This window comes from Hoplias malabaricus, chromosome 5 (assembly GCF_029633855.1).
Source record: "Hoplias malabaricus isolate fHopMal1 chromosome 5, fHopMal1.hap1, whole genome shotgun sequence".
NCBI classification, from domain to species: Eukaryota; Metazoa; Chordata; class Actinopteri; order Characiformes; family Erythrinidae; genus Hoplias; species Hoplias malabaricus.
The window spans coordinates 20,149,325-20,176,537 of record NC_089804.1 but is presented as its reverse complement, the minus strand read 5'-3'; the positions used below and the strand labels follow the sequence as shown (position 1 = coordinate 20,176,537).

At 40.2% G+C, this 27,213-nt stretch overlaps 1 protein-coding gene across 2 annotated transcripts in view; it reads right to left on the bottom strand.

Annotated features, from left to right (window-relative positions):
- Nucleotides 1–2,369: 2,369 nt before the first annotated feature.
- The window catches only part of grm7 (glutamate metabotropic receptor 7), a 200,501-nt gene continuing 175,657 nt past the window's right edge, over nt 2,370–27,213 (bottom strand). The window contains exons 9-11 of one of the 2 annotated variants that reach the window (XM_066670922.1): nt 13,975–14,221; nt 10,400–10,421; nt 2,370–4,487 (exon numbers count right to left, since the gene is read on the bottom strand). In XM_066670922.1, coding sequence (XP_066527019.1) covers nt 10,417–10,421; nt 13,975–14,221 — 252 coding nt within the window. In that variant the 3' untranslated portion in view covers nt 2,370–4,487; nt 10,400–10,416. The remainder of the gene's footprint in view (nt 4,488–10,399; nt 10,422–13,974; nt 14,222–27,213) is intronic. The other variant, XM_066670921.1, reaches the window with a different exon arrangement.

Sequence of the window (27,213 nt, the reverse complement as noted above, 5' to 3'; positions counted from 1 at the left end):
TAAACTATTTTAATATTATTGTTATTATTATTTTATTAAAATGTGTGTTGTTTATTTTGGCTGTACTGTATATGGCCTCTTTTTAAACATTATTTTTATTATTATTTTCCTGACTGTAAATTGCAGCACCTTTTTTTTCACCAAAATGAAAAGTTTGTTATAAATAAAAGGTGATGTTTTATATTATTTAATAAAAGTAGTTTAACGAAGTTAATGTTCCCCTAAAAGCAATACAGTTCCCAGAGATCCTTGATCTTTCACTTATTTGCTTGCTGCCACGAGATTGTTCTGTTCAACCGAGCCGGAAACTCACAACACAGACTCTCGCGCAGGAGAGGCAGCGGGGTCAAGGCAGGCAGCTCAGTCTTTTGCAAACAGAGCGTTTTCCTATTTATATGTCCAACAAAACCTCAGAGACACTTTGTCTCTCTGGCCTTGACTGAGAGAGGCTTCTGTCATTGTGTGACGAGGAGAGAGGACCCAGAATTCGATACATTCTGCTGAATGTGCACAGTGTTAGGCATGGAGCTCTGGGCGCTAATGCCCCGCCAATCAATGCCAGCTTTGATGGCATTTGCCAAAGCGCCTTGGGATGAGTACATGGAAACAGCTTTTTAGGCATTCTTTTCTTTGTGAGCCGTTTTAACACGATTCAGTGAAGGAACCTCGCCTAACTATAACTGACTTCTGTATTTGCTTTAGATTGTTTGCTATCCAGTTTGTTTTAAAGCCTCCAAAAATGGAGCCATGAGATGCTACTAGCTTGAAAAGACATAGGGCATAGCAGCCAGAGGAGGCCAGGGGGGGAGAGGTGGGGGGGAGCTGGGACACACTCATCTGGAAGCCAGTAGTTACGTCCCACTGACTTTTGTCAGGTGTTAGCTTGGGGTTAGTAAAAAGTCCTTATGTTTGTCCTTATCAGGATAGATAATAAATGTGGGATAACCAGTAAGAATAGTTTTTTTAAGCTTTGTTTAGCCGTGATTAGCATTAAGCTCCTGAGAAGGTTTAGTAGCTTGACTGTGCAGAGAGGTAAAAAGTCTAAATTGACCAAATACATATCACAGCCCTGGGATATGGGCAATTTCACACTGCAACTCCACCTGTGTGTTTGGACTGTGAGCACCCGGAGACACAGAGAGAACTCACCACACTCCTCCAGTGTCCAGGGGGTCCTTACTAATCTCACTAAAACAAAAACAAAAGCCCAGCCATTGTAGATGTTCTGTAATGGGACCAATCAGCTCCTCATGAATGGATTGGAACCGGAGCAATGCAGTGGCTCGTTAATTTCGGTCCAGTTTATCAGCTCGTAATTGATGATGATCACAGAATGAGACGGCCACTGTCTACCATCTGGATTTCGAGAGTAAATAATAACAAAAACAAAAACAAAAAAAATCCCACATCACTGTGAGCACAGAGGAAGCACAATGAAGGAATGGGGTTCTTCCTCAAACACAAAAAAATGAAGTCTCCACTGAGCATTTATCTTCTGGATAGCATCGCGTAAACACTGTCTGTGCACTGTGCTGGATAATAATAACGGAATCCTATAAATAGTATGGCACTCTGTGGCTTGGGGGATTTTTAAGGGCTTATGTTGTTATGGATAAAAGCAAAATCCACGGTAGGTAAACAAGTGGATATGAAAAGAAAACAAATTTGGTTGTTATGTATATTTGCATAAATGGAGAATACAAGCCTACTTTGTATGAGGAGTAAACATCTACAGAAACGATGCTGGGAGGGAAAAAAATGTCTCTCTCTATCTAGGAAATATCCAAATGCATATGAGTGGATCAGACACAGCAGTGCTGCTGGAGTTTTTAAACCCTGTGTCCACTCTCTGTCCACTCTGTGAGACACTCCTCCCTCGTTGGTCCACCTTGTAGATCATCTGTCGCTGCACAGTGTGTGTCGCTCGTCCTCTAGTCTTTCATCAGTGACACAAGACGCTGTCGGCTGGATGTTTTTGGTCGGACACTGAGGGGTTTAAAAACTCCAGCAGCACTGCTGTGTCTGATCCACCCTACACCAGCACAACACACACTAACACACCACCACCACATCACTGCAGCGCTGAGAATGATCCACAAACTAATCATATTTATCAATCAAGCTGATCAATCTAAATACACCATTTCTGTGAAAGGGCTTCTATTTACCAAAATATAGGTTGTTTTCAGTTGTAAATAACTTGTTATTGTTGTTCCTGATTTCCTCTGGTAGAATCAAAGCTCTTGTTTGTTAACTGTAAATTGAAAACTTTGTTATTTCCACCAATATATAAAGAAAGGAATGCATAAATAAACAGAATTTGGTCCTTATTTGGGAATTTAAAAAATAAAAATAACCAAATGGTTTTATTTCATGTTGATACATTCTTGGACAACACCACAGTATAGTTGCATGAGTGGCTGAACGGAAATGTCTCCCACAATATTGGCACATAAGCAGCAAGGGCAACATGAATATACTTAGTACAAACAGTATAAAACATACATGCTTTTTATTTCATTTTAAATATTTTTTGTCCATTTTTTAAATATATATTCATATCTTTTTTTCTTTTTTTCTTGTTCCACAATTTCTCCATACATTGCGGGGGGCAGTTAAAAAATTCTGAAACAGATTAAAGCCATATTCTGCCTTTGTGTGTGTGTGTGTGTGTGTGTTTGAGGACGGAGAGAGAGATACAGTAAAAAAAAAATCAATGAAAAGAAGTTTCTTAAAGTTTTGGAAAACAGGCCAAAAACAACAGCCCTCTTGCGGTGACACTTCCTGTTTACTTTAACATTGAACATATCAGGCATGCATCGACAACTGCTACGCAAACACCTCTTTTTTGTTTTGTTTTGTTTTGTTTTGTTTTTTTTGTTTGTTTTTTTTTCACTGCAAAATCTGTGTAATTTCTATGTCATTTTTTTCCCCAATGAAATTTGTACCGCAGACTCTCCTGACATCACTGAAAACACAGTCATGGTCAACACAACCCCACAATGCACTTGACTGGAAAGAAAATGTGAACTGGATGTGAATAAAACAGCTCACATTAACCAAAAACAAAATAATAATAATATACGCAACCTTGGTAACATTTGCCATGGTAACACTGGTACCACTTTTTTTTCTTTGATAGTAAACAGTTGGATACCATTACAATGGTAATATTTGTAACATTGGTCATGGATCCTATAACATTGGTATCTGGTAACAAGGGAATATTAGTAATTGGTTCCATGGCAACACTGAGAGTCAGTAACATTGCTAATCGGTTACTATGGCTATATTGGGAACTGGCAACACTGGTATTTGTTACTCTGGTAGCATTAGTTGTAATTAGTCCTGTGGTAAAACTGCGAACAGATAACTCAGGGAAACGGCACTCTGGTAAATCTTGCAATTGGCAACATGGTAATGTTTGTAATTGTTAACATAGGAAGCTTGATAATTGGGTACATAGGTAATTAATTCCATTAAAGTATTGGGAGTTGGTAACTTCATAATAATTGGTATCTTGGTAATATTAATAATTATTTTCATGACAGTATTGGCAGATGCTAAGGTTTGTAATTTAAACCATGGTAACATTAGTCATTCCGAACATGGCAACACAGGTAATTGATACTAGGAACAAATGTTGATAAACTGGTCATTTGTTAACATTTCAAAGAGAAGAATATGGCTTTAATTTAATGTGCATCCAAGAGGCAAGAAAATAGAGGAAGAGAAATAAGAACAGAAAACCTTCCAACAGAAAAATGTAAAAAGTCCAACAGCAAAGGTAACAGGAATGCTAAAGAACCACACAAACTCGCACGGGGAAGTCTGGAAAACTTGCAGTTTTGGAAGTACATGTAAAGACAAATGTTGGCCACCCCCCCGAGGCCCAGCCATTCTTTCTCTTTGCCTGACACCCTGCAGAAAGTGTATTTTTTGTGTTTCTATCTTTTGAGGATTATCAGAGCAAAACACCTTGGAAGAGGTCTATACAGGGCCAGGGTCTGAGATTTGTGCCATTGTTGAGGACTGTCCTGTCCAGAATGTCCTGTCCAGTACATTTCCTTTGTTGAAAAATTTGGGAAAAACAAACAAACAGAAAAACAATCTCAAACAAAAGAACATTTTTTTTGGAACATCATGAATCTGTTGATGTTTTTTTTTTTTTTTTTTTTCATCGTTTTTTTTTTTTTTTCCCTTCCATACTGATTCATGTCCAAGGATGTATTAAAATATCAAGCAACATCCTCGAGTGTAGGTACAGTCCAGCCACAGACCCAATCACAGTCCTGGACCTCGGATGTGAGTGGGCAGTACACCAATGGGACATAAAAGCCTTCTTCTTTTTCCTCGTCCAGTTTCTCCTTTTGCTAAAAAGAGGGCAAAAGGCCAAGCATCCCTCTCTGATTGCTTCCCTCCTTTGATGGAGGTCCTTTAGATCACAAGGTCGTTGTAACTCACATACTTCTTCTTCGCAGCTGGACCTGGGAAGAGAGAAAAAATGAAAGATGAAAGGGACTTTTCACTTGACATTCACCTTTCCAGTTTTCTGCAGGAGGAAAATGTAAAATTAACAGGTTTTTGGTTGTTAGAAATTGTAGATGAAAGGCAGTTTTCTTTTGTTTGTTTTTATATTTTTACTCAAGGGATTTTTAGACATTTCAACAATCTTTTCCATGTTTATGCAAAACAGACAAGCTTAAAATACCCAAGAACTAAAACACAACACTGAAACCCCATTTCAGTGAAATCCATTTTCCTCCATGTAGTTTCCAGCGTTTCTCTTTGGTTCTGTTACAGGAGACATTCATTCATTCATTCATTCATTATCTGTAACCGCTTATCCAGTTCAGGGGGTCGCGTTGGGTCCAGAGCCTACCTGGAATCATTGGATGCAAGGCAGGAATACACCTTGGAGGGGAACAGTCCTTCACAGGGCAACGCAGACACTCACAAATTCACACCTATGGACACTTTTGAGTCGCCAATCCACCTACCAACGTGTGTTTTTGGACTGTAGGAGGAAACCGGAGCACCCGGAGGAAACCCACGCAGACACAGGGAGAACACACCACACTCCTCACAGACAGTCACCCAGAGGAAACCCACGCAGACACAGGGAGAACACACCACACTCCTCACAGACAGTCACCCGGAGGAAACCCACACAGACACAGGGAGAACACACCACACTCCTCACAGACAGTCACCCGGAGGAAACCCACACAGACACAGGGAGAACACACCACACTCCTCACAGACAGTCACCCGGAGGAAACCCACGCAGACACAGAGAGAACACACCACACTCCTCACAGACAGTCACCCGAAGCGGGAATCGAACCCACAACCTCCAGGTCCCTGGAGCTGTGTGACTGCGACACTACCTGCGGCGCCACCGTGCCGCCCTTACAAGAGACAGTAGGCTTTAATTTCTTGTCTTTTAATTACCTTTTATTGCACCCTATATTCCCACAATGGACCTCAGACTTAAATTTGTTAAGAAAGTGTGTTTCTTTAAAGATTAAAAAAATCAGTTATCGGTGTCTACTGTGAGGTAAAGTAAGAAGTAGACTTCAGACTAAAAGACTTGGGCTTGAACAATCTGCATATTTATATCATTCACTCATTCATCACAGTGGAAGCCAGTATATATACGTACACAAGTGCAGTAACACTGATGTAACACGCTGAAATTTGACCAGAGTATCCCAGTGTAACATAGATGTTTTCCTCCACCAAAAACACTGTTGATTAAGTCATTAAGCATCAGTCAAAACTACATATTTATGGTCTGTGTTACACCAGTGTCATCTTGCATCTCTAAAAGTTACTTTTTACCAGAATAAATCTTAGAACCAACAAGGCCCATGGGTGTAATATATTCTGGGAACGGTGGGGACCTGAGATTGCTGATTTTGTCTCCACCACATTTTGAAAGTGTACCCTGACAGTGTTGTATATCAAAGCTTTCAACAAGCTGTTGGGAAATGGCTCCTGTTATTTTAAGAAGAGTGCGGGCCTGTAGGCACCCTTCTATATCCTGGTTATTTTTTTGTTTAGAGATGGAGGGTTTGTTAAAAAGCATCCTGTTGCTCCTCTCTGCCACTCAAAGCAATTCTAGCTCTGCTCAAAACATGGATCTTTCCCCTCTTCTTTATATTGATGTGGTCTTACACTGAGGTCAGTCTGAGTGCATGCAGCAGACAAGCACTGATGTGCTGTAGTATTTCAGCTGTTAAAGGATGGCTCACAGTGGTGGGTATTAAAGTGGGTATCACCCTGGAGCTGATGGACTCTAATCCTGGAACAAACTTCATCTGTCCCTCATCCATGGCTGGGAAAAAGGAGAAGAGAGGGAATAGGATACCGTCCAAACACTTCTAATATGGCAGTGAACTGAATGAGATACCTTTCCCCACTTTTCAAATGACATTTATAGAAACATTTTCAAACAAAAGAAGAGGCCATTTCGGTTCGGATTAAATGGCTTTTCATGCAATTCCCTAAAAGCTGAAAGCAAAAACCTAAAAGGCCTTAATGCATCTGGAACGGCCTGACCTTTCCAACTGAGTTAATTTGTTTTTGGAGCCTCTCTGTAACTAATAGACTTAATCCCGGTATTAACATGTTTGTTTTCATGAACACATTTTTGGAACTCGTTTGCAAGTCAAAGTATTTCCAAATCTTTAAAAATGAAAGGTCAAGAAGCTGAGAGATCATAGTGACCTTTAGTTTCAGTTACTCATCACATATTTGAAGTAAATGTCACTTCTCCAATGGAGCACGTCTTGGGAGAGATGTGTCCTTGATAAAAAGGCAGGGTTTAATTAGCCATTGTCAATATTAAATATATTAAAACGGTGTGATTCGTTCACGGTTGTGGTGCAGGAGAGGTGAAGACGAACTAACCCGGTCTTGTTTGGTGTGCAAGGGAGGGAGAGGCCAATGGAAAAAGATGCGAAGAAAGTTAATATTTTATCATTGAGCTGTTACAAAGCTGAAGAGAATTTCAACAGCACTGCTTCAGAGTCTTTAAAAGTTCCAGAGAAGAGGCTGTTTTCTCTGTACATCTTACTGAACCGTACCTTTGAGTGAGGCTTAAACACAGGCAGAGAAAGCTCTGGGATGAAAGCCTACTGTGACCAGTGCCAGAAGACTCAATTAGAGGTAGATGCTGCTCCCTCGGCACAAGTGGTCTGATTTAAGATTAGATTCACTGCATCTTTACCTAATCAATAATAGAGAATTTTATTTTGGACATAAATGAGTGTAAACCACATGGGGAATGAAGTCAAAGCCTACAGTGGCCAGAGTTGGACGACTAAGGCCAGAAGCACAACAGAACGGGAACAGCGGGCTTTACTCATGGTGTATTGCTGTATTGTTGTTGTTGTTTGAGACTGATCACAGCTCCGTCATCAGTTCAGACAGATCCGTAGAGTTTGTTCCTTCCTTGTTGCAGCGTCCAGCTCTCGCTGGATGGAAATCCCACTGCTAATCTGGCACAAGCCAAATGTCCTCAACAATCAGTGGCACTGAATTCCCCGCATCTTTCCCTAATCAATACCACCTGAATAGAATTTTAACTTTCACATACTTCCCTTGCAAAGAAAGGCATTCCTCACTGTGATCTTTACTACAAGGCACCACTGAGTGGGGCTTAAACACAGGCACTTTCAGCGTGGTTCATGAGAGTATCTTGTAAAATGAGGTGTTGGGAACGAGAGACTGACCCCTGTTTAAAATCTCATTTGGTTGGATGGCCATTGGTGCCTGACTCTGGCAGCACAGCAGCAGTCCTGCATTTCTGCTCCTAATGAATCTTCAGGACTGGAGAAAAAAAAAGCCATTATCCACAGCCTGACCTCAGGCAGGACATCCGTAAAGCAAAGCGGCTCTATAAATTCCTTAATGCCTCTCATCTCTTTCCTTCAATCCACATGGGAGAGACTGAGGTCCTGCCAAAGTGCTGCCCGCTGTGGACAGAGGAGAACAATTACAGAGGAGAATGGAGATAGATCTGAAGCTCTCCTCTTCTTCCCAGAACAAGGAGGGGCTCTAACAAGAGCGTTACGCTTTGGAGACTCTGCACAGTAAAGACTCCATGTGGACCACGATGGACAGGTCAGAGGCATTGCTCATCAGAAGATTGGGGACAGCTGGCATTAGTTTAAAAACCTGTATCGCAGTGAGCAGAGCTGGAAGATTTAGTGATATCCCATTGTTAGTGTAATAAACAATGAATCATGAAGGACTTTTCTGGCTATAAACAGGGCTCAATTGGAATACAAGAAGTATCCCTTCTGAAAAACAAAGTGTGTTTAAATTGGAACCACTACTTTGTACCAAATCACCACTAATCTGAAAAATACAAAAAACAACATATAGCTAGTATACTCAGTATATATTTTGTTTAATTAAAATGAGAGTGGTAGTGATTTAGTACAAATTATTGGCTCCAAACTAACAGCTCATTGCTATGTCAACCGCAATTCAATTAAATTCCACATTTAATGTGATTTAAATTCGTTTTAATTTACCTTGCCAGTAGCATTTAGCAGTTTTACAGTAAGTCCTTCTGTAATGAGCCCTAATATAGAGGTGCCACCACAGCTTACACACCTGATTTTTACAGAGGGGCTATACATATATAAACTACAGTCGATATATTGCTCACTATATAGAATTCACAGTCAGTCAAGTGAAATATGTTTGTGCTGAATTCATCAGGACACTGACCATTTGTTTAGCTTTTAAAAACAAAACCAACCGCAGAATAGAAACAATTAGGGCAGACATGCCTTTAGCATCGCTAATGGAACGTCTCATATTTGTGAGCGTTGCTGAGACTGAGTGATTGAAGTAATTATACTCGTCTAATGTCAATTCTGCACCTTATCATTACGATTGGTTCCCTGGAGCGTCTGAACGTTCCAGACTTTGGCAAATTTGCATATATACATATCTATAAATATTATTAGAGGCTAAAGGCTAGGACAGAGAGAGAGAGAGAGAGAGAGAGAGAGAGAGAGAGAGAGAGAGAGAGAGAGAGAGAGAATATTGAGAAATAGGAGAGGGGGACTTGAGAGAATGAGAAAGGAAACACAGGAAAAATACAGGGAGTAAGTGAAAGAAAGATTGAGACAGAAGAGTAAGCGAAGAGAGGGAGAACAAGGGAGTGAGGAGAAGATGGAAGAGTGATAGGAGAAAAATGGGGTGTGAGAAACTGAGAAAGAGAAAGATTGAGAGAGGAGAATGTGATGGGAGTGAAAAAGAGTAGAGGCGAGTTAGAAAATGAGTATCAGGGAGAAAATAGTGTGAGAGAGAAATGCGCAGATGGTTTACAGCTCTGTTGGGATCTATAGTGAAGTCTGCAGCAATGTGTTGGGAATGTAGTGTTGGGATGCCATGTTTGAGTGTGTTTTCACACACACACAAATTCAGAAACTCCTACATGGTCACAATGAGCACTTGGCCATTGTTGCTTTGGGGCTGAATTCTTTCATCTTTGGGGCTGAGATGAAAGCAGCTCGGTGGCGCTCCCTGTTGGTTACAGTAGAACAATGCGGACATTGATACTGTTTTCATTAAAGCTTTATTGATCTCATTATTTTTCAATGAACCCTCTCTACAAGTTAACACCAAAAAAAAAAAAAAAAAAAAAAGCAGCTGTGAGGCCAACAGCTGGGATCCAGGCTCGAGTCCCAGCTGCGCTATGAGCCCTCTGCGTCCAAGCGTCTCCCCGAGGACATCACCGACGTCTTTAGCGCCGGGAGAGATGGACACCAGGGGCCTGTCTCTCATTTTCACTTGGGTGTGCATCACCAAGCTTAAAGCCCAGTGTTCTGGACTGGAGGACGGTGGAGACACCCACACACGAGTTAGTCCACTGGACACAGCAGTGCAACAGGAGTTTTTAAAAACTGTGTCCACTTATTGTCCAATATGTTAGACACCAGTCCACTTTTTAGATGTTCATCTGCCCCACATCATACCTGCCCTGTGGGGGTCTGAGCATTGAAGAACAGGGTTAAGGTGGGTAACAAATTTTCCAGAGGAACAGATGAGAGACATTTTTGACCACAGCTCTATGCGTCCAGATTATAGTTCAAAGTATTCAATTCAAAATCATAAAATATTTCTTGTTCTTTGCTCGGAAAGTGTAATAAGATCATGAGCTCGTTTTTTTTTTTTTTTTCTTTACAGCTCAGAAACGCTGTGAGATTGTCATGAGGTCTTCTGGGTGAAACTTTTCTGAAGGTTTGATGAATGAGAGGGAAAGACTTATTAGCATTTCCTTCACGTCCTTTTCCTCCAGCCGTTAAAAATGGAGCAAGGTCATAATGGAGAAGAAGAAGAAGAAAAAGAGAGGAGAAGATTAATTTGGCCTTACCTGATGAATTATGAGAATTAGCCTGTTGGAAAAAAAAAAAACAGTATTGGGTGAGCTGTTTCTGAGAGGCCAGAGGAAGCAGAGCAAGAGTTTCTAATTGGTCTAAATAGCCATGCGACTGGAAATGACAATTTAATTTCAGGCCAGACTTGCGAGGGAGGCTCGACTGCTGCAGAAACGTGTGATAAAATCAAACAGACGAGTGATTCAATGAGCCAAGGAGAAGCATTACCAAGGAAATGACAGCTGGACCATATGAAAATCTGATATATGGCAATTTGTGACATATTACAATACACAGATATCCCTCACCCAGCGTATACTGGTCACATACGGATATGTCAAATTTCCTATATATTTTTCAGCTTTATATCAACAAATAAAAATGTGTGTAACCCATTTATTCAGCTAATTATCACAGAACAGGATTTAAGGCTTAAATTAAAGTAAAGTAACGGATTGCTTCGTGCACAATACATTTACTAACAGTTGAAATAATTGAAGTTTCAAATGTCCAGTTTTAGCAGTTAATCCTACATGAGATTTCAATTGCATTATGAAATCCATATCTTAATCATCAAGATCCAAATCTTTTCTGTTTTGAAAAACCCTTTTTTTCAAGTTCATTCCATCTAATTTTTTTTTTTTAAACTCTGACTGATAACTTAAAAACCACCAACAAAAAAATATAATGAAGGAGCTGTATACTTCAACCAACGCTGACTAATGTCTTGTGCAAGTCTTGTGATGTGATATTTAAAATACACAACTAAGTACAGACTGTGGTAAAGTTCTGGCACACTGGCACATCAATAAAACAAACTGTACAAAGCATGCCACATGGGTGTGCTAAACATTTGTACAAGATCATGGATCCCATATACTTTTAGCCATGCTTCCATTTCTAAGAAGAGTTATTCCTTCAATGGGAGATTGTGGTCAGACCCATCATTTCTGGTAATAGTCTTTATATGTGGTCATTCCCCAGTGGGTGAGGTCATTCTGTCATGAGTGGGAGAAGCTCATGCTGGAGCAAGACAAAGGCTGGAAGCAGCAGGGTGTCAAGAGTTTTTGTGATGAAGCAGTGTGACAGCTGTGTGCACTCACTCAAAACAACATGACGGTCAAGACTGTGTACGACAGCTGCTTTTACAGACTGAGAACATGGGGGGGTCTTAATCTCAAAGTGGAGATTGATCTGAAACTCCTCTCTTCTGAACTGGTGCCAGTGGAGCACACTTCTGGACTTGTGGATCATGTAAGAATCCTCTCCGGGTTTTTGTACCAACCGCAGGAACATCTCTGTGCTGGTTTGAAGTGAAGAAAATACTGGGGTGGATTTTCCCTGAGAATCCTGTGGAGGGTGTTTACTTTGTGGACCTTAAGTACACAGGCATATGGCCAAATAATTTATATACTATATACTAGAATTTCAAAACTAAGCATCGATACTTGGTAACAACAAACTATAGCTTGTTTTTAAAGCAGGGGTCAGGCTGTGTGGGGGAAAATGCATCTCTACCAATGTTACTTGACAATCTCTAATGTTTGTAACAATGGAATCCCAGAGTGCACTGACAGACACGAGATGTTTAAAGTTGTTCCTCATTGGACTGTCCCAGTCTCACTGAAATTAGGCCATAAACAGACGTTAGCCACTTTTACAGATGCCTGGTAACCCTATACATTTCTAGACATTACCCAGAGGAACTGTGATGTCTAATGTGAATGCATACTTGCTGTACCAGACATTACCAGGACTTAATCCTGCCAGCCGCTTAATACACAGTCTGGGTCATGTCCAAGTGAACCCCTTTGTTGGGAATCTTCTGGAGAATTCACAGTGAATTCTTGCCGTGTTTCTACGTGGAAAAATCTCTAGCTGAACTCTGTGTGAAAAGGCAAATCCAGGAAATATCCGGACCTGATTCTCTGGTACAGTGTGAAAACTGCTATTTTGCCTTGTTCAGTCTCCATATAAATCTAGTCATGTTTCTAACATCCATCAAATATGTGTTTTATATAAAAGGTATGTGTGTGTGTTATGTATAAGTTCATTATGAAAAGACATAGACTCTGTTACTCTGGCTGAAATCTACATATCTAATGGATGAACCAGTTATGCTTTAACAGTCCCGGCTGCATAAGGACAAAGGCAAGTACTATTTACTAGTATGCTGCTTGTGTGGGTTTAAAGCAACAAGGTATGGAAACGTCTCAGAAAAGCTTGGAAATCTAATCACTTCTCTGCTAAATGTGTTTGTTTAGAGCCCCTGTAGATAGCTTTTGGTCGTCTTGTTAAAGAGGCTCCTCAGCCGTTCATGAGCCAGGATTCAATTTAACCTCAGCGCTTCAGGGACGACTGACATTCTTCCGAGTCCGGCCTCCTGACTTAACGCCCTTATCTGAAGCTCTGATAAGGTTGATGCCTCTGAGGGAGCAGCAGAAAAGCAGAAGAAAAACTCCAACTTTTCCCCAGTGAGACACATCAAAAGGAGGCTGGAGTTTTATTCAATGACCATTTGATGCCAAATGAAAGTGCAGTGTGGGGATCAAGGGCTCTAGCGGAGGTTAAGGTGGTCTCCATACAGCTCAGCCTTTATTTGAAGCAGCAGAAAAAAAAAAAAAAAAAAAAAAACATGCAACAATAATGTGCACACTCACATTATCTGGACATTTGGACACACAGTATACGATAAGCACCACTGCTAATGGACCTTCAGTGCCTTTATAAATATTCTAGAACTGATAACACTGATATTACTTTTCATTGTAATTGTTAAATAATAAATACCCTGTCATGACATCCATTTAAATTTGGTACTATTGTATTATTTGGTGACCATTTATCAGTTTGGAATCAAAGTATTTATTATACATTGGTCCATGTATAATGTACCGGTGCAGAATTAAACACAGTGGGGTGATATGAATGAGATGTCAGAAGAATATAAAGCCTCTAAAAGCTTCCTCAGAGAAACTATTACAAAAAATGCTAACCTCTTTCCACAGTCCCATTAAGGGCAATGTTTTGGGTGGGATTGAAATCAATGGGCATTATTCATTTTTCCTACTGGTGTTTGTGTGCAGATTGGGGAGTCCTGGCATGTGCATGTTCACACTGTCACTGGCATGTCTCCTATCACTGTAGAAAACATGCCCTAGTAAAGGTTTCCTGTCCTGTTTGTTTCTGGGTGAGTGTGAGAGCTGAGTCTATAATTGATGGAGGGCTATATGTAAGGTTTATTGAGGCAAAATGATCGCTAAAATAATACACAAGCAGCTGTATTTGCACCGGGCTCCTATCACCACCACTGTGAGGATTGTGTGGATTATTAAATATAAATGATTCATAGAATTAGTAAAAGCATGACAATTGATTCCAAACTTCTGAATGGTTGTGTGGTCATCTGTTCAAAAACCCACAGAAGGAAGTGACTCAGACGGGACCGATTGGTAAAAATAGGTCCTGCAAGACCTGAAGTCCTCATTAGTAGAAGTGCGTCATCAGTGTCCACAGCTCTAAAAGATGGTGGAGCTGTGGTGATACTGAGGGTGGTGGGGGTGTTACTCACTGTTGGGGTCCACATTTTCACAGAGCTCAGTTTTGGCCTCTCCGTTGGGTCGGTCACTAGGCTTGTGCGAGAGCCGTGAAGACATGGTAGCGGCCGTCACCACTGCCTTGAAGCTGCGCTTGCGTTTCTGCACGTTCAACTCTGGGTGGAAAATGATGACGTAGACTTTGGGCATGTAGAGCATCCCCAAGGCCACGGATGCACTTAGGTTCATGGAGATGGTCAGTGTGGTGGTCTGGATGTACAGCTGGATGGAGAGAATCATGGGAAAAGGAGGTCATAATGTGTCATACACCAAATACATAAATATCACCTATGCCATCAATAATATATGTTACAGCACAATTACCAGCAGAAAGTGAACAAGATCTCCAAACAAGAGGCCACATAAATATGGATAATATTTCATCATTACAAACCCATCCAGTTCCTATCCACTAGTGGCACTGTTTCACGTAATCCACACAAACAAGCTGTAAACTGCTGTGGGAGAATGTTACACAGGAGACACACACTGAAAGACGCTAATTGGTAAAGTACAAGTTTCCACTACTTGTTAGCTATATTAGCCGTGTAGCTCCTTTTGAGTGCTAAGCTCGAAAGACTAGCTTCAGACACCAAACTTAACTCAGCTCCTTTGGGTGAAAATTAGGTGAAAACCTCCCTTTGATTTGAGAGTCTTCAGCCCTACATTCTTCAATAGAGTCGATTAGCATATATACAATCTGGCTCCATGGCTGAATGTGCCCGGAGGGAGCTGTAAAAGTTGCTGTCATATTTAAACATAGCTCCTCCATTTTTATCTCAGGAGCTTTGCCGTATAGTAGCCATGTTCCTGTCTTTTTTTATAAGTAGCTTTTAATGTCCACCTTAAATTATTTAGCTGCATATGCTCTGTATTCCAGAACTACTTCCAAGGCTCACTGACTTCACCATGTCTCCAAATGAATAACCCAAAGAGAATGGAACAAAGGAGCTGTGTAATTGTTACTCCCTGACTCCCAAAACAAAAGGTATAATATTAAGAACATTAACTTGTGTTATGCTTTGCAATTTACATCTGAAATTAATCTAGCTGCTCAGTTGAGACAGACCATTAGAAAGCTAAGAAGGACAGTATTTTATCTCAATGAGGTGGCAGGTGCGGTGTATCTTATAACATGTCCTATTTGAAAGTGGCTATCAAATCAGAGAGTGCATCAACTACTCATCAAAGACTTTATGTAAAATTGTCAATTGTCAAGTGTCAAGGGTGCATTTTTTATGTAAGAGTGGCATTATGCATGTGTAATAGGAATTGGAAATAACATCCTGTGCTATTGCTGGCCAACAGAGTAGGATGCTGTATTGATTATAACAGTAGCATGCTGTTTATTACATTGTCGCTTGCTCACATTGACATTAGGAGAAAGTGTCAGTCTAACTTGGTTAGACATATGTACCAAAACCAATGTAATTATTGTCAAATATAACTTTCCCAAGGACATACACACTATCCTACGTTATCAAGGCCAGCTAGCCAAGGGAAATCCATCCTGTGTGGCTTTCAGCAATGGGCCAGTGCAAATGTAATGTAATATCACATATAAATCTTTCATGCACTGTGGGCTTTTCTGATGTGAAGATCCCCACCGCCACAGTGTTTCCTCGCTTATGTTATATCTGAAGGCCAAAGGGAAAGCATGTCTTATTTTCATGAGTTTCACTAAAGTGCTCTCACCTTTCCTCACCCCCTCAATTGAGCTATGATCACAGGTTGGATTATGCATTAAAACTGTGGGAGAATGTGGGTTCCTGTGTGGCTAGAATCTCAAAGAGGGTACCCCTATTTAAGGGAGCAAAACCAGGACAAAGTCAAGATAAATGTCAGCTGAATTCAGCAAAGAGCAAATCTGGGGAATTGATTTAATGTATGAGCATGAAAATTACATTTAGCATGTGATATCACAGGAAACAAGTCATATTCATCGCAAATACATTCCTGTGTCTTATAAAAGTGAACCTAGGGTTTAATGCAAATAAGATTCAACTTTATAAATCTCTTGTTAGAACCAGCATCCACCTTAAATTTTAGGTAAAAAGTACCAAAGTAGAGACACAGAGTTATTACTGGGGTGGGGCACAACAAGGCAAATTACTGAGATGCATGTCACTTACAATACTTCAATACTGGTTCAATAAAACATTGCAATTTTGGATTAATTTCAATGTCTAAAATACATTCCAGTGGAGAATGGAACCAGAAGACATAATGTATTCTAAAACATAACTGGTACACACGGGTAAACGTTCATTCAGCCACACATTACAAAACAGAACTCGCCCTGTTCTGGCAGAGGTATAGCCTTGCTGCCCAATTCTGCAGACTATATCCCAGTCAGAAGTTGCCAAAAAGACCTCAGGCGACATGTGGCCCTGACTGAGTTTTTCTGTGGCCCTCGTAGCATGGCAGGGACATGGCATGGACCAGGACCAGAAACATTTTGCTACCTGGCATCCAGCCTATTAATCCTATAAATCCTGTTAATCTGCGCCATGTCCCTAGAAGGAAATGTGGTTCTGAGCACATGTCCCTATGGAAAATGAAAGCACTCATTTACCTTTATTAAGCACTGAAATAAAGATGCTAGACCAGCTGAATGGACTCACAAACCTCGTGTTGCTATGGTAACAGGTCTGACTAAATGCCTGTCCATGTATGCGCATGCATTTTGTTTGAGCCACATGAAACATATAGAGGGGCAGTTATTTTCAGCAGATTGCTGCGGTTATGGGGTGATAAACAGGTCATTTGGACTCTGCAATCTGAACGTCTTCAGTCATACTGACGCAGATGTTGCAAACAGAGCTACTGACAGGTTTCCTTAATATCTGAGACCTTTGGGATCCATTTGCAGGCTTCTTCTTGAGCCATTCTCAGCTTGTGTTTATGTTGAGAGCTTTCCGAAGAGTCATTCAAAAGCAGATGAGCTTTATTTACTAACCTCAGGCCGCCACTAACCTGGACTCTTATTGCTTTATTCATTATATTCCACTGGCTTTGGGAATAAGGAAAGATATTTCACTCATAAATAACCTTAGCTGAGGTAGATTGCTCAGTGGTTTAGAGAGGAAATCTAGAAAGCCAAGGGCGGAGGGTACAGTCCTGTGAAGAGTTTGTGCAGAGTCATGTGCAAAAGTTTTGGTCCAGTTACAATTTTAGTTGAAGCACACCTTCTCCTTGGAAAACACAGGTCTCCACACGTTAATGCACAACTGTCTTGACTAAAAGCTACAAAACAGGATTCTTTATTCCATCAACATAAGCATCTGCAAGAAGGAGAATGCAGAATGAGAGAAGAGAGAAGAGAAAGCGAAGAAATGCCTGGTATTTGTACAGCGGTCCATAGACATGTTCACGTTAATGAGATAGATATATTATTTATACTTTGATCTTAAAGGAAATTTAGCAATAAACCAATAGGAGAAACCTTTAGATGAAGAATAATGACCTTTATTAATCACCCTAGGGAAACTGACTCTTTGATACACAAACACACACTAGTGAGCAATTCTTTTAGCAACACACACTAAGGGCAGTGAACACACAACTGGAGCTGAGGACTGCCTACCACCTCTGTGCCCAGGGAGCAGTTTGGGGGTTAGATGCTTTGATCAAGTAGACTTCAGCTGTGGATATATTTGTTTTCTGCTTGTTCTGGGAATTGAACCAGAGGCTCTCTGACCTCAAGCTCACTTCTTTAACCTTAAAGCCATGGCTGTCCCAACAGAAAGGGGCTTGTCTATACTTCTTTGTAGATGAATGTAAGCAGGAGTCATGGGTAAGAATTACACACAGAGGCATTCAGACACACTTTGATCCAAACCTCCAAAATCTCAACTACCAGAGCTGTTCATCAAGTAAACTGGTGTCTGTTAGCCTAAACAATACTTTCCCTAGTGCCAAAAGAACATGGAGCAGTTTGAGGGATGTGCTAGAAGAGGGATGTTTTAATATTGTCGCCGGGTATCCTTCAATAAAATGTAAACAACTAAATATTAGTTTTTTTTCCAGTAGTCTTCTGTGATTTATTCTGCACAACAGATCTTGGCACATTCTTTTTCTTTGCTTATTCAAATATTTGGGTTGGGTTGCTACCCCCTAGTGCATGAGTATTTTGGCTGACACATGTGAATTCTCAACATCTGATGCCCAGAGATGGATAAGTCAAGACATTTGCAGAAGAAAGTCAAAGTATTTACACATGCACACGTACATACTTCACTGAAAATTCATTCACAAAGCCTCTAAAACTCCAAATTCTACTTCAATAACCAGATGTTCATTCTGCACACCACTGTCCAATGGGGAAAGAACCTTACACTCCAAGACCAAAGCTCCATGCCCTGTTTACTGCTGCTGTATCCAGAGGTGAAACCCTTGCCATTTCTGCCACTCCATTCCTCTTCCCTTAAGGCACTGCTGTAAACAGGAATATATTTCCAGCTCACAGTCCCTCAGCCTTTCATCAGCTATTCTGGCTTTCAGCAACCAGAATTAAAGATGCCAAGTCACTGACTCCATTTGAAAAATAAGGCAGAGAGAGAGAGAGAGGGATTGAGAGAGAAAGAGAGATAGAGAGAGAGATGAAAAGCACATTTGGGCCATTTTATGTCACACAGCCCTGGCTCTGAGCTAGACGTAATGGACACTTAATGAGCTACAGCAAAGCTGCTCTTCACCGCAGATAAAAGTCACAAGTCATGATCATCACTGATAAAATGACACTTCAGACTACGATTTCCACTTTCTGATGGAGACTCAGAATTCTCTAATTGAACATTAAGTGTCATCGATTGTCAAAAAATGAGAGACATTCCTTTACAGTGATTTGCTCCCATCCAAAACGGCTCAGAAACCAATTTAAGCAAAATGCCACATTTCAATAGTTTGGGTAGTATTCATCTGATCCAGGAGGCCGACCTTCTACCAGAGTGCTGAAACGTTCTGATCCAATCTGCCACACCCTTCCTATAATTAGGTTTTTCAGAAGTCCTCGACTGGCTGAAACTGAAAATTCTTAAATGATGATTGGAATTAAACTTTGGTGGAAAGGAGAACCATATCATGGAAAAGGTCATTTGTTTATTATTTGAGTTATTGATGTTTAAATAGAGTCAGTAAATAGAGTCAGATGTCAGAACATCCCAAAAACTCCCAGACGACTTTAATCCAAAATACTTTTTTTTTTATAAAATTCAGAGAATATTCCCTCACTATTTGCTGCTCTCCAGTCTGTTTACACTGGAAAATGGCACTCCCTCTGTAAATGAGGGGGAATGTGTCTTGGCATTCTCTCTCTCTCTCTCTCTCTCTCTCTCTCTCTCTCTTTCTCTCTCTCTTTCTCTCTCTCTCTCTCTGCCACAGCCAAGAAGCCACATCTGGAGGTGCTTGGATGGGTGAGAGACTGAACTTTGAAAAGCATGAACCGAGATGAGGATGTTGCTCTATTCCTGCTCCATAGGGGGGTAAAACCGACTTATTTTTGCTGTTACAGTTACATTACATAAGATGGAACTGACTCTAAATTCAGGAGAGTATTAACTCCATGAAAATAAACACAGAGCAAACAGCTCGAGTTACGGTGTCAGTCAGAGGGGGATAGGTTCCCTGTTATGAGTCTTTATTTGTTCCAAGGCTGCTTGTTTGTGTGCTGAGTTGGTTGCTCATGGGAGGCTTCAAATATCCAGTTAACAGCATCCTTTTTACTTAGATAAAGGGCTAGAGGATGACCAACACAAACTGCGCAGCATCAGCCACATGGTCACATGAAGGCCCCCTAACTAGAGTACAAAACCCAAAGCAAGGCCCTTAAAAAAGAGAGAATGATGCCACTAATGACCGCACCACCACATCTGACCACAGCATTCAATGTGGCCCAATAGACCACCTCTTCTAAGACGAAATGACGTCATCGGCAACAAGAAAAAGCTGCCTGTGTGTGTCTGGATGCATAAAGACTCTGAGGTCCCACTCATGCTTTTACTGTGGCGTTCTGAATGCACAGAGGCTCTCGCTCTTTCACTGTTTTAATCGTTCGGCATTTATTGATGCTAACATCAATCCCGTCTTCCCATTATCTCATGTCTGAAGCACTTAAATGTGAGTAATGGGTGGAGGAAGGAACGCTGTTAATTAATCAGACAAAGCTCAGAGCTGTCTTAATGTGAGCTACACTCACAGTACAGCTGTCACAGGTGGAGTTTCTTCTGAAATCAGGGGTTTTTAATTGTCTGGTTGTCCTCCTTTACTTTCTAGTCTTGTGGAAGGGCTTTACATGTTAGAACATTTGAATGAGGACAATTTGTGATGCACTCATCCCAGAGGTTTTGGATTGTGCTGTTTGCCACAGCCCAAAACTGAGAGACTTTATACCACATTTGCAAACACCTGGCCCTGAGCGTGGTGACTCTTTTTCCTTGTAGTGCTTTTCTATAGAGATTACAGTTGAACCTCATATATCTATAACAGGTGTCTACATATATTTTTGGACAGAAACTGTATATTGTCACTGTACAAAGAAACATTTCCATTTACAGTTTACTACATCATTTGAGCACAGTAGCTGTCCTGTTTCATGATGAATGGATCAATATAAATGCTCCACCTTTACTTCAAGTAAAATCTATTTACATTGGTTTCCATTGAATGTTAAGAAGATTTTGTCCTTTTTCTGTAAAGTTACTAATTTGGAAATGTACGCTTTTCTTTGGACAGTGATGATATGTTGATGGCATGGTGCTGGTGTGATGTGATGTGTGTTGTCACTTGTCACTCTCTGAGTTAGATTCATTGTGGTTTCTCCGCATACACTAGTGAGCAACTGGTTTTGCACTTGTGTGCTCCTGCTGTCAGTCCCTACCCAGGTGAAATGGGATGGGGCATCCAGCGCAGATGAATGCGTGTGCAGATTATTGGCTGGGTTTAAACAACAACAGTGGTGTATATTATGAGGAAGGTTACTTTGAGCAGATAAGACCAACACGGCTAATTGCAACGGAGGTCACAAAATAATGCAATAATGAGTCACAGTGAAATATTTCAAGGGTAAAAAAAAAATGACAGCAGATTGTAGGTATCATCCCGGTTCTGCATCAGTAAAATTGCTTTAGAATGAACCTCGGGTTGAACTCTCTCTCTCTCACTCGCTCTCTCTCGGTAAAACCCTTTGTGACTTTGAAACCTAATATCCACACAACAGCAGCCTCTCAATTGTTTGCAGAGTGGCGCATATGGAGAGGAGATGGGGATCCGTTATACGCTGCATCGCAGTCGCGACACACACCCACACACAGAAAAGCCACTTATACAAAGTGACATACATTTGGAGACGGAGGAGGAACCCAAGCTGGCATACAGTGAAGCAGCGCTGGATAAAAGTGACAGCTTTGTCACTAGCTCAGAGAATACATCCCGAGTGGAAGAGGTAAAGAGCCAGAGCGATGCGTGCAACTCTCAGACAGGAAAGAAAAAAAAAAAAAAAATAGAAAAACATCTTATATGTAATGGTTCCAACTTGCCATTATCTCTGCTTCTCTTTGCATTTTTTCCCCTTCACTCAGGCATTGTGTTGCTCCCCAGTGAGCTGACTCTGTACACAACAGTCTGGACGGCAAATGTCACTCTCAAACCAAATGTTTAAATGCTAATTAACTTCCACTCTTAGTGTATACATCTGCTTAAGGTGCAGATATTCAGTTGTGCAAACACAGCTTATATAATTTACAGTATGAATTAATGCTGTATGCAAACTGTACACAACAGTACATGTTAATACGGGTTATTCTGTATATATCTAGTCTTATAGTAAATAATTATATACAAGCTTATTACACAAGCCAGTATGAATATATATGCAATATGTACAATGTACAGTGACTTATTAATTGTTATACACAATATATTATACATTTTATATATTGTATATCATATTATGTTACATATTGTTATTCAAATATTGTATTTTGTCTTACATATTGAACATTGTAATAGACAAACATACTAACAGGGGTTGGACAATGAAAGTGAAACACCTGTCATCGTAGTGTGGGAGGTTTCATGGCTAAATTGGAGCAGCCTGGTGGACAATCTTCATTAACTGCACATTGCACCAGTAAGACCATGTGCATCCAATGGTTCAAACATTGTGTCCTGAAGGCGGTGCCGTGTATCAGGACGACAATGCATCAATACACACAGCAAGACTGGTGAAAGATTGGTTTGATGAACATGAAAGTGAAGTTGAACATCTCCCATGGCCTGCACAGTCACCAGATCTAAATATTATTCAGCCACTTTGGGGTGTTTTGGAGGAGCGAGTCAGGAAACGTTTTCCTCCACCAGCATCACGTAGAGACCTGGCCACTATCCTGCAAGAAGAATGGCTTCAAATCCCTCTGACCACTGTGCAGGACTTGTATATGTCATTCCCAAGACCAACTGACGCTGTATTGGCCACAAAAGGAGGCCCTACATCGTACTAATAAATTAATGTGGTCTAAAACCAGGTTTCACTTTCATTGTCCAACCCCTATATATTGAACCCCTGTATATTCATATTATTTGCACTTTCCACAAATTTGCATGTTATCTATCTATAAAAGCTTGAATTGAGATATGAACCTATTCATTAATTCATTCATTCATTGTCTGTAACCCTTATCCAGTTCAGGGTGGTGGTGGGTCCAGAGCCTACCTGGAATCACTGGGCACAAGGCGGGAATACACCCTGGAGGGTGCGGTATGAAGCTATGCACATGGAAACTCAAAGTCAAAAAGCCCAATGCTGAGAATAAAGGGGTATAAAGCTCAGGTTTGAGCAGCACTGAGTTGATCTTCATTCTCTGGTAAAACACCATCCAAAACCTTTGGTTGCACAGATTCTCTGTGGCAAGGCTCTATGAAAGGTAAGGTCTTGAGTGTCTCACTCTATTGGCAATGCATTACTTCAGATATTATCCAAGCTGTGTATATTGTTGATGTCCAATTAAAACCTGTATCTCTGTGTTTGTGGATGTTTAGTTACTACATCATTTGAACACAGCAGCTGCCCTTCACATTGTGTGATATTTTTGGAGATACACGTTTTTCATTAGACAATGACGATATACAATGTTATACATGTCCATATTTAAGGACATGCGATGCTCAAACTATGAATTTCACTAGCTTTTAACATCCTTAATAACCTGAATCTTATGGTATGGATAGCAGCCTTAAATAGTGCCAACACCATTGGATGTTGCCTTTTCTTATTTCACTGGATAACAGTTATCGTCCCAATACTGATATAAAAACCAGGACAAATTAAAGTGATGCACTCCATGACTGTGAGGCCAGATTGTGGCAGTCGTGTGAAAGCAGCTAATGCATTACTTTCAGACTAAGGAACGTATTCTCAGAAAACCATTAGATGACGAGGCTCAGAGGAATGAGATACATAGGTTAGCAAATTGACTATGAGTCGGCACCGCAGCATTGGCTTCCCTCTATTGGAAGATCACACAGAGGTTATTTCCATTTATTTGTCTTGGTAGGATGTCAGTACTGCAATATCAACAACAATATCATGGGGATGACCCCGTGCTTTTGAAGTTTACAGTCATCAAACATTGGGTAATTTGTCATCTCAGTGGGGTAGCTTGGTGTAGGAGAGTTTTAATTTGAGGTGGGCTGTTTGTCCATTAAAATGTTGAAAGTAATAGAAAAAGTGTGTTTTTATGATTTCATTATAACATTGTAGACACACTCTGATGCTGACTCTCTGTCAAATTATCCATCACAGCAAAAAGCTCATGTAGCAAAGGCTGTCGCTACATGACTCTGAACCAGAATGGAAGATCCAAAGGGGCCAGGCTCTAAATAATAAAGAATGATCTTATGAGTGTTGTTATTATTTTATAGGTTCTTCCTACAAAGTCTACACTGTCTCTCTTCGTTATTTTGCATTATTTGAATCTAGGAAACCAAACAAAGCAAAAAACATTTAAAATATAAAAAATACAAGCACTATTTGGAAAACCACAACAAGGTTCCCCTTCAGATACTACTGAAGTTATTTACCTAGCCATTAGTTTAGATTTACAGATGCTGTAGGTACAAACCCAAAGTAAATTTATGCCAAAACTGAAAAATAACAAACATGGGGATGCAAGGTTTTAACCCAAAAGAGATGTGAGTGTTCAGTAGAGAATGCACGACTAGCTGTGCTGCTTATAGAATTGTGAAGCACCTGTTTCCGTTGACCTACATACACATACAACTACAGATGACATGAATTATAGTGTATTCTTTAAGCAAGGGTCAGCCGCCGTGCAGAAATGCACTCACAGCATGTCTGTGAATTTCTGGTTGCAGCTCTTAGTCAAACATTGAATACAGAAGCTTCACATGACATCTGTTCTACTTTACATTGATCTGCTGTATTTTAATGAAAGTAAAAATCCATCAAACCAGTGTTGAATGTGGGTGTAGATGTTGATGCTATTAATTATGCGACATCTACTACTAAAATATGGCCAATAAAAAATTCACATGATATTAAAACAAAGCATACAATAATTTTAAACAAAAATTTACTGTCTATTTTGTTTTACTCTACTAAGATACGTCTATTATTTTAATACCTTAAAATCATATTTTTAGAAGTATATGTAGCACAATAAATAACACACTGCATTCAGAAATTAACACTGTAATAGAGATGCACACCGCTTTGATGGATTTTTACTTTCCCGTAAGATACAGCAGATTAATGTAAAGCAGAACCAATGTCATTTGAAGCTGCTATATTCAACGGACAATTACAGCTAATCCAGCTACACATTTTTAGACTGTTGGAGGACACAGGAGCACCCAGAGGAAACCCATGCAGACACAATGAAAACACACAAGACTCCTCACAGACCCAAGGAGAAGATCTAACCCAGGACCCTGGAACTGTGCTGCCCCGATTCTTATATCATAAGTATATAAAACACATTTGTTTATGCTCCTGAAGATTGAACAGCTAAAATGTCACAGGGTTTGAGTGTGCATAAGGCATTTAGCTGAAAACTAAAGAACAAATATATAAATAAAACTGAGGAGGAAAAAAAAAAAAGCCAAACAAACATGAATGTAGTTTGGGTCAATCCCTGCACATTTATAATCACGGATGTACCAGTCAGAAGCTAAATGTGGGCTAGGATTATGCAAATGAATGCATAAAAGAATCATAATGAGATTTATGGAACTGCCTGCACCTGTTCTGGGTATGATTGAGCGATTATGTTCAAATGACTCAAAAACGAACAAAAAGAAGTTTTTTTCTTTTTTTTTTTTTTTTTTTTTTTAAGTGGATTCGGAAAAAAGCAACCAGCTGCTGGAGCTGAGCCAAAACAACTCTAGGCACTTCAAATGAGAGGGTGGTGGACTCCATTAGCTAGACCTCACTGCTACTGCTGGTGAAATAATCATGTAAGCCGGATTTCCTTCTTTCCATCAGCCATGCAAGACTTCTGCCTAATTATAATAAACTTTTTTTTTTTACACTTTTGCACAGAGGTTTGTTTATAAATGGCTTTTGTTCATAAATATGCAGCATGCAATCTCATGCTAATTATGATATTACAGATTTACACATAACTTCTAGGGCATCTATGTTTATAGAGTATGTTCCATTATTATTGAATAAACTGAACCTTGGCCTGAAAAAACCTGGAAAAAAAACTAAAATCTTTAAATTAACATTCATGTATTCCATATTCACTGAGGTATAAATAGGAGGTTATACACAGTCCAAATTTACTTTACACATCCGTGGCTACGCTAAAGAACAAACAAATGAAATGAGTCAAAAGGCAACCACATCCAAGGAAACACATTGTAAGGGATGTCAGTGCTGTCAATGTCTAGCGCATGGGTCACCACTGTTGTCCACAAAGGGCAGTGTGGCTTCAGGTTTTTAATTCATAAAGCGAAAGCACACCTGATTCTACTTGGTTAGTCAAATTATCTATAACTGTTCATTATTGAGGGTTTGCACCTGCTTAGTTGGAATGAAAACTAGCAGTGACACATGTCTTTTACGAATAAGTTTGGTGGCCTCTGGTTTGGAGTTTGCTAGATGCTACGCTAACCAGGTTTTATGGTTAGGCAAAAATAGAGTTTTGGCAACAATCAAGACATGTTTGGCATTAAAAAAATGACAGTTATGTAGGAAAAGATCCGCGTCCTCCTGTGAGGTTTTGTGGTTGTTTTTTCCTTCAAAGGCCCTGGAAAAAACCTTGGCTATTTTTCACACAAAAGCCTTGGGAACCCAGCTGCCTGTGCCAAGAAGCTAAAACTGGGTCGTGGTTAGAGCTTCCAGGACAATGATCCAGAGCATGCATCCAAATAGACTCAACATGACCACAGTAACTGAGCGGTTGATTTGGCCATCTCAGTTCTCAGTCTCTTTGAAACCCCAGTGAACAGAAGAATCTAAACACAGAGCTGAAGCCCTTGAAGAACAGAAGGGATTCTGTATGAATATTTTATTGTAGGTCTTCATTCAAGACAAGATTTCAAGATGAAATAGCAGAAACAGACATGATTCCATTATTTCCTCATAGGTGTGTTTTACTGCTATACTCATGGTGTGACTGTGGCTACACTCATTCTCATATTCCAGCCTTGTCCCAAAATGATCCTAGACCTTTCCGACACTGGGCAAATAGTGACACTTCCTCTCTTATAATCAGTGTGCTGGTGTCTAGGATTGACAAGAGCTAATGGAAAGCATCTCCAAGGTCTGAGACTCTCCGGTGATTCCGGTTCCCACTATGTGCTGCACAACACACTGGAATGTAGGCCACTTCCAGGAGAAAAAGGGGAGATGAGGAGCAGATGCACAAGACAAGGAAGGAAGGTCAAAGTCCAATTTCTCATTGATGTTTCCAGTGGTGTTGTCAGAAATCCAAACCAGTCAAGCATTATATCTATGATTTATGTGTGTTTTTGATGCAGCTTTTTGATGAATATCATGTAAGACAGCATGTGCTGTGTTGCTGGACTCCTAGGGAATAAAGTGGTGCTGAAAAAAAAACAATCTAACAACAAAAAACAAGCAAACAAGAACAATAAGAAATGAGAGCTGCTTAAATCGAAGCCCTGGCATGAGAAGCTAATAAATAATAAATATTTACACTATGAAAGAGGCTATAAAAATGCGTTCAAAT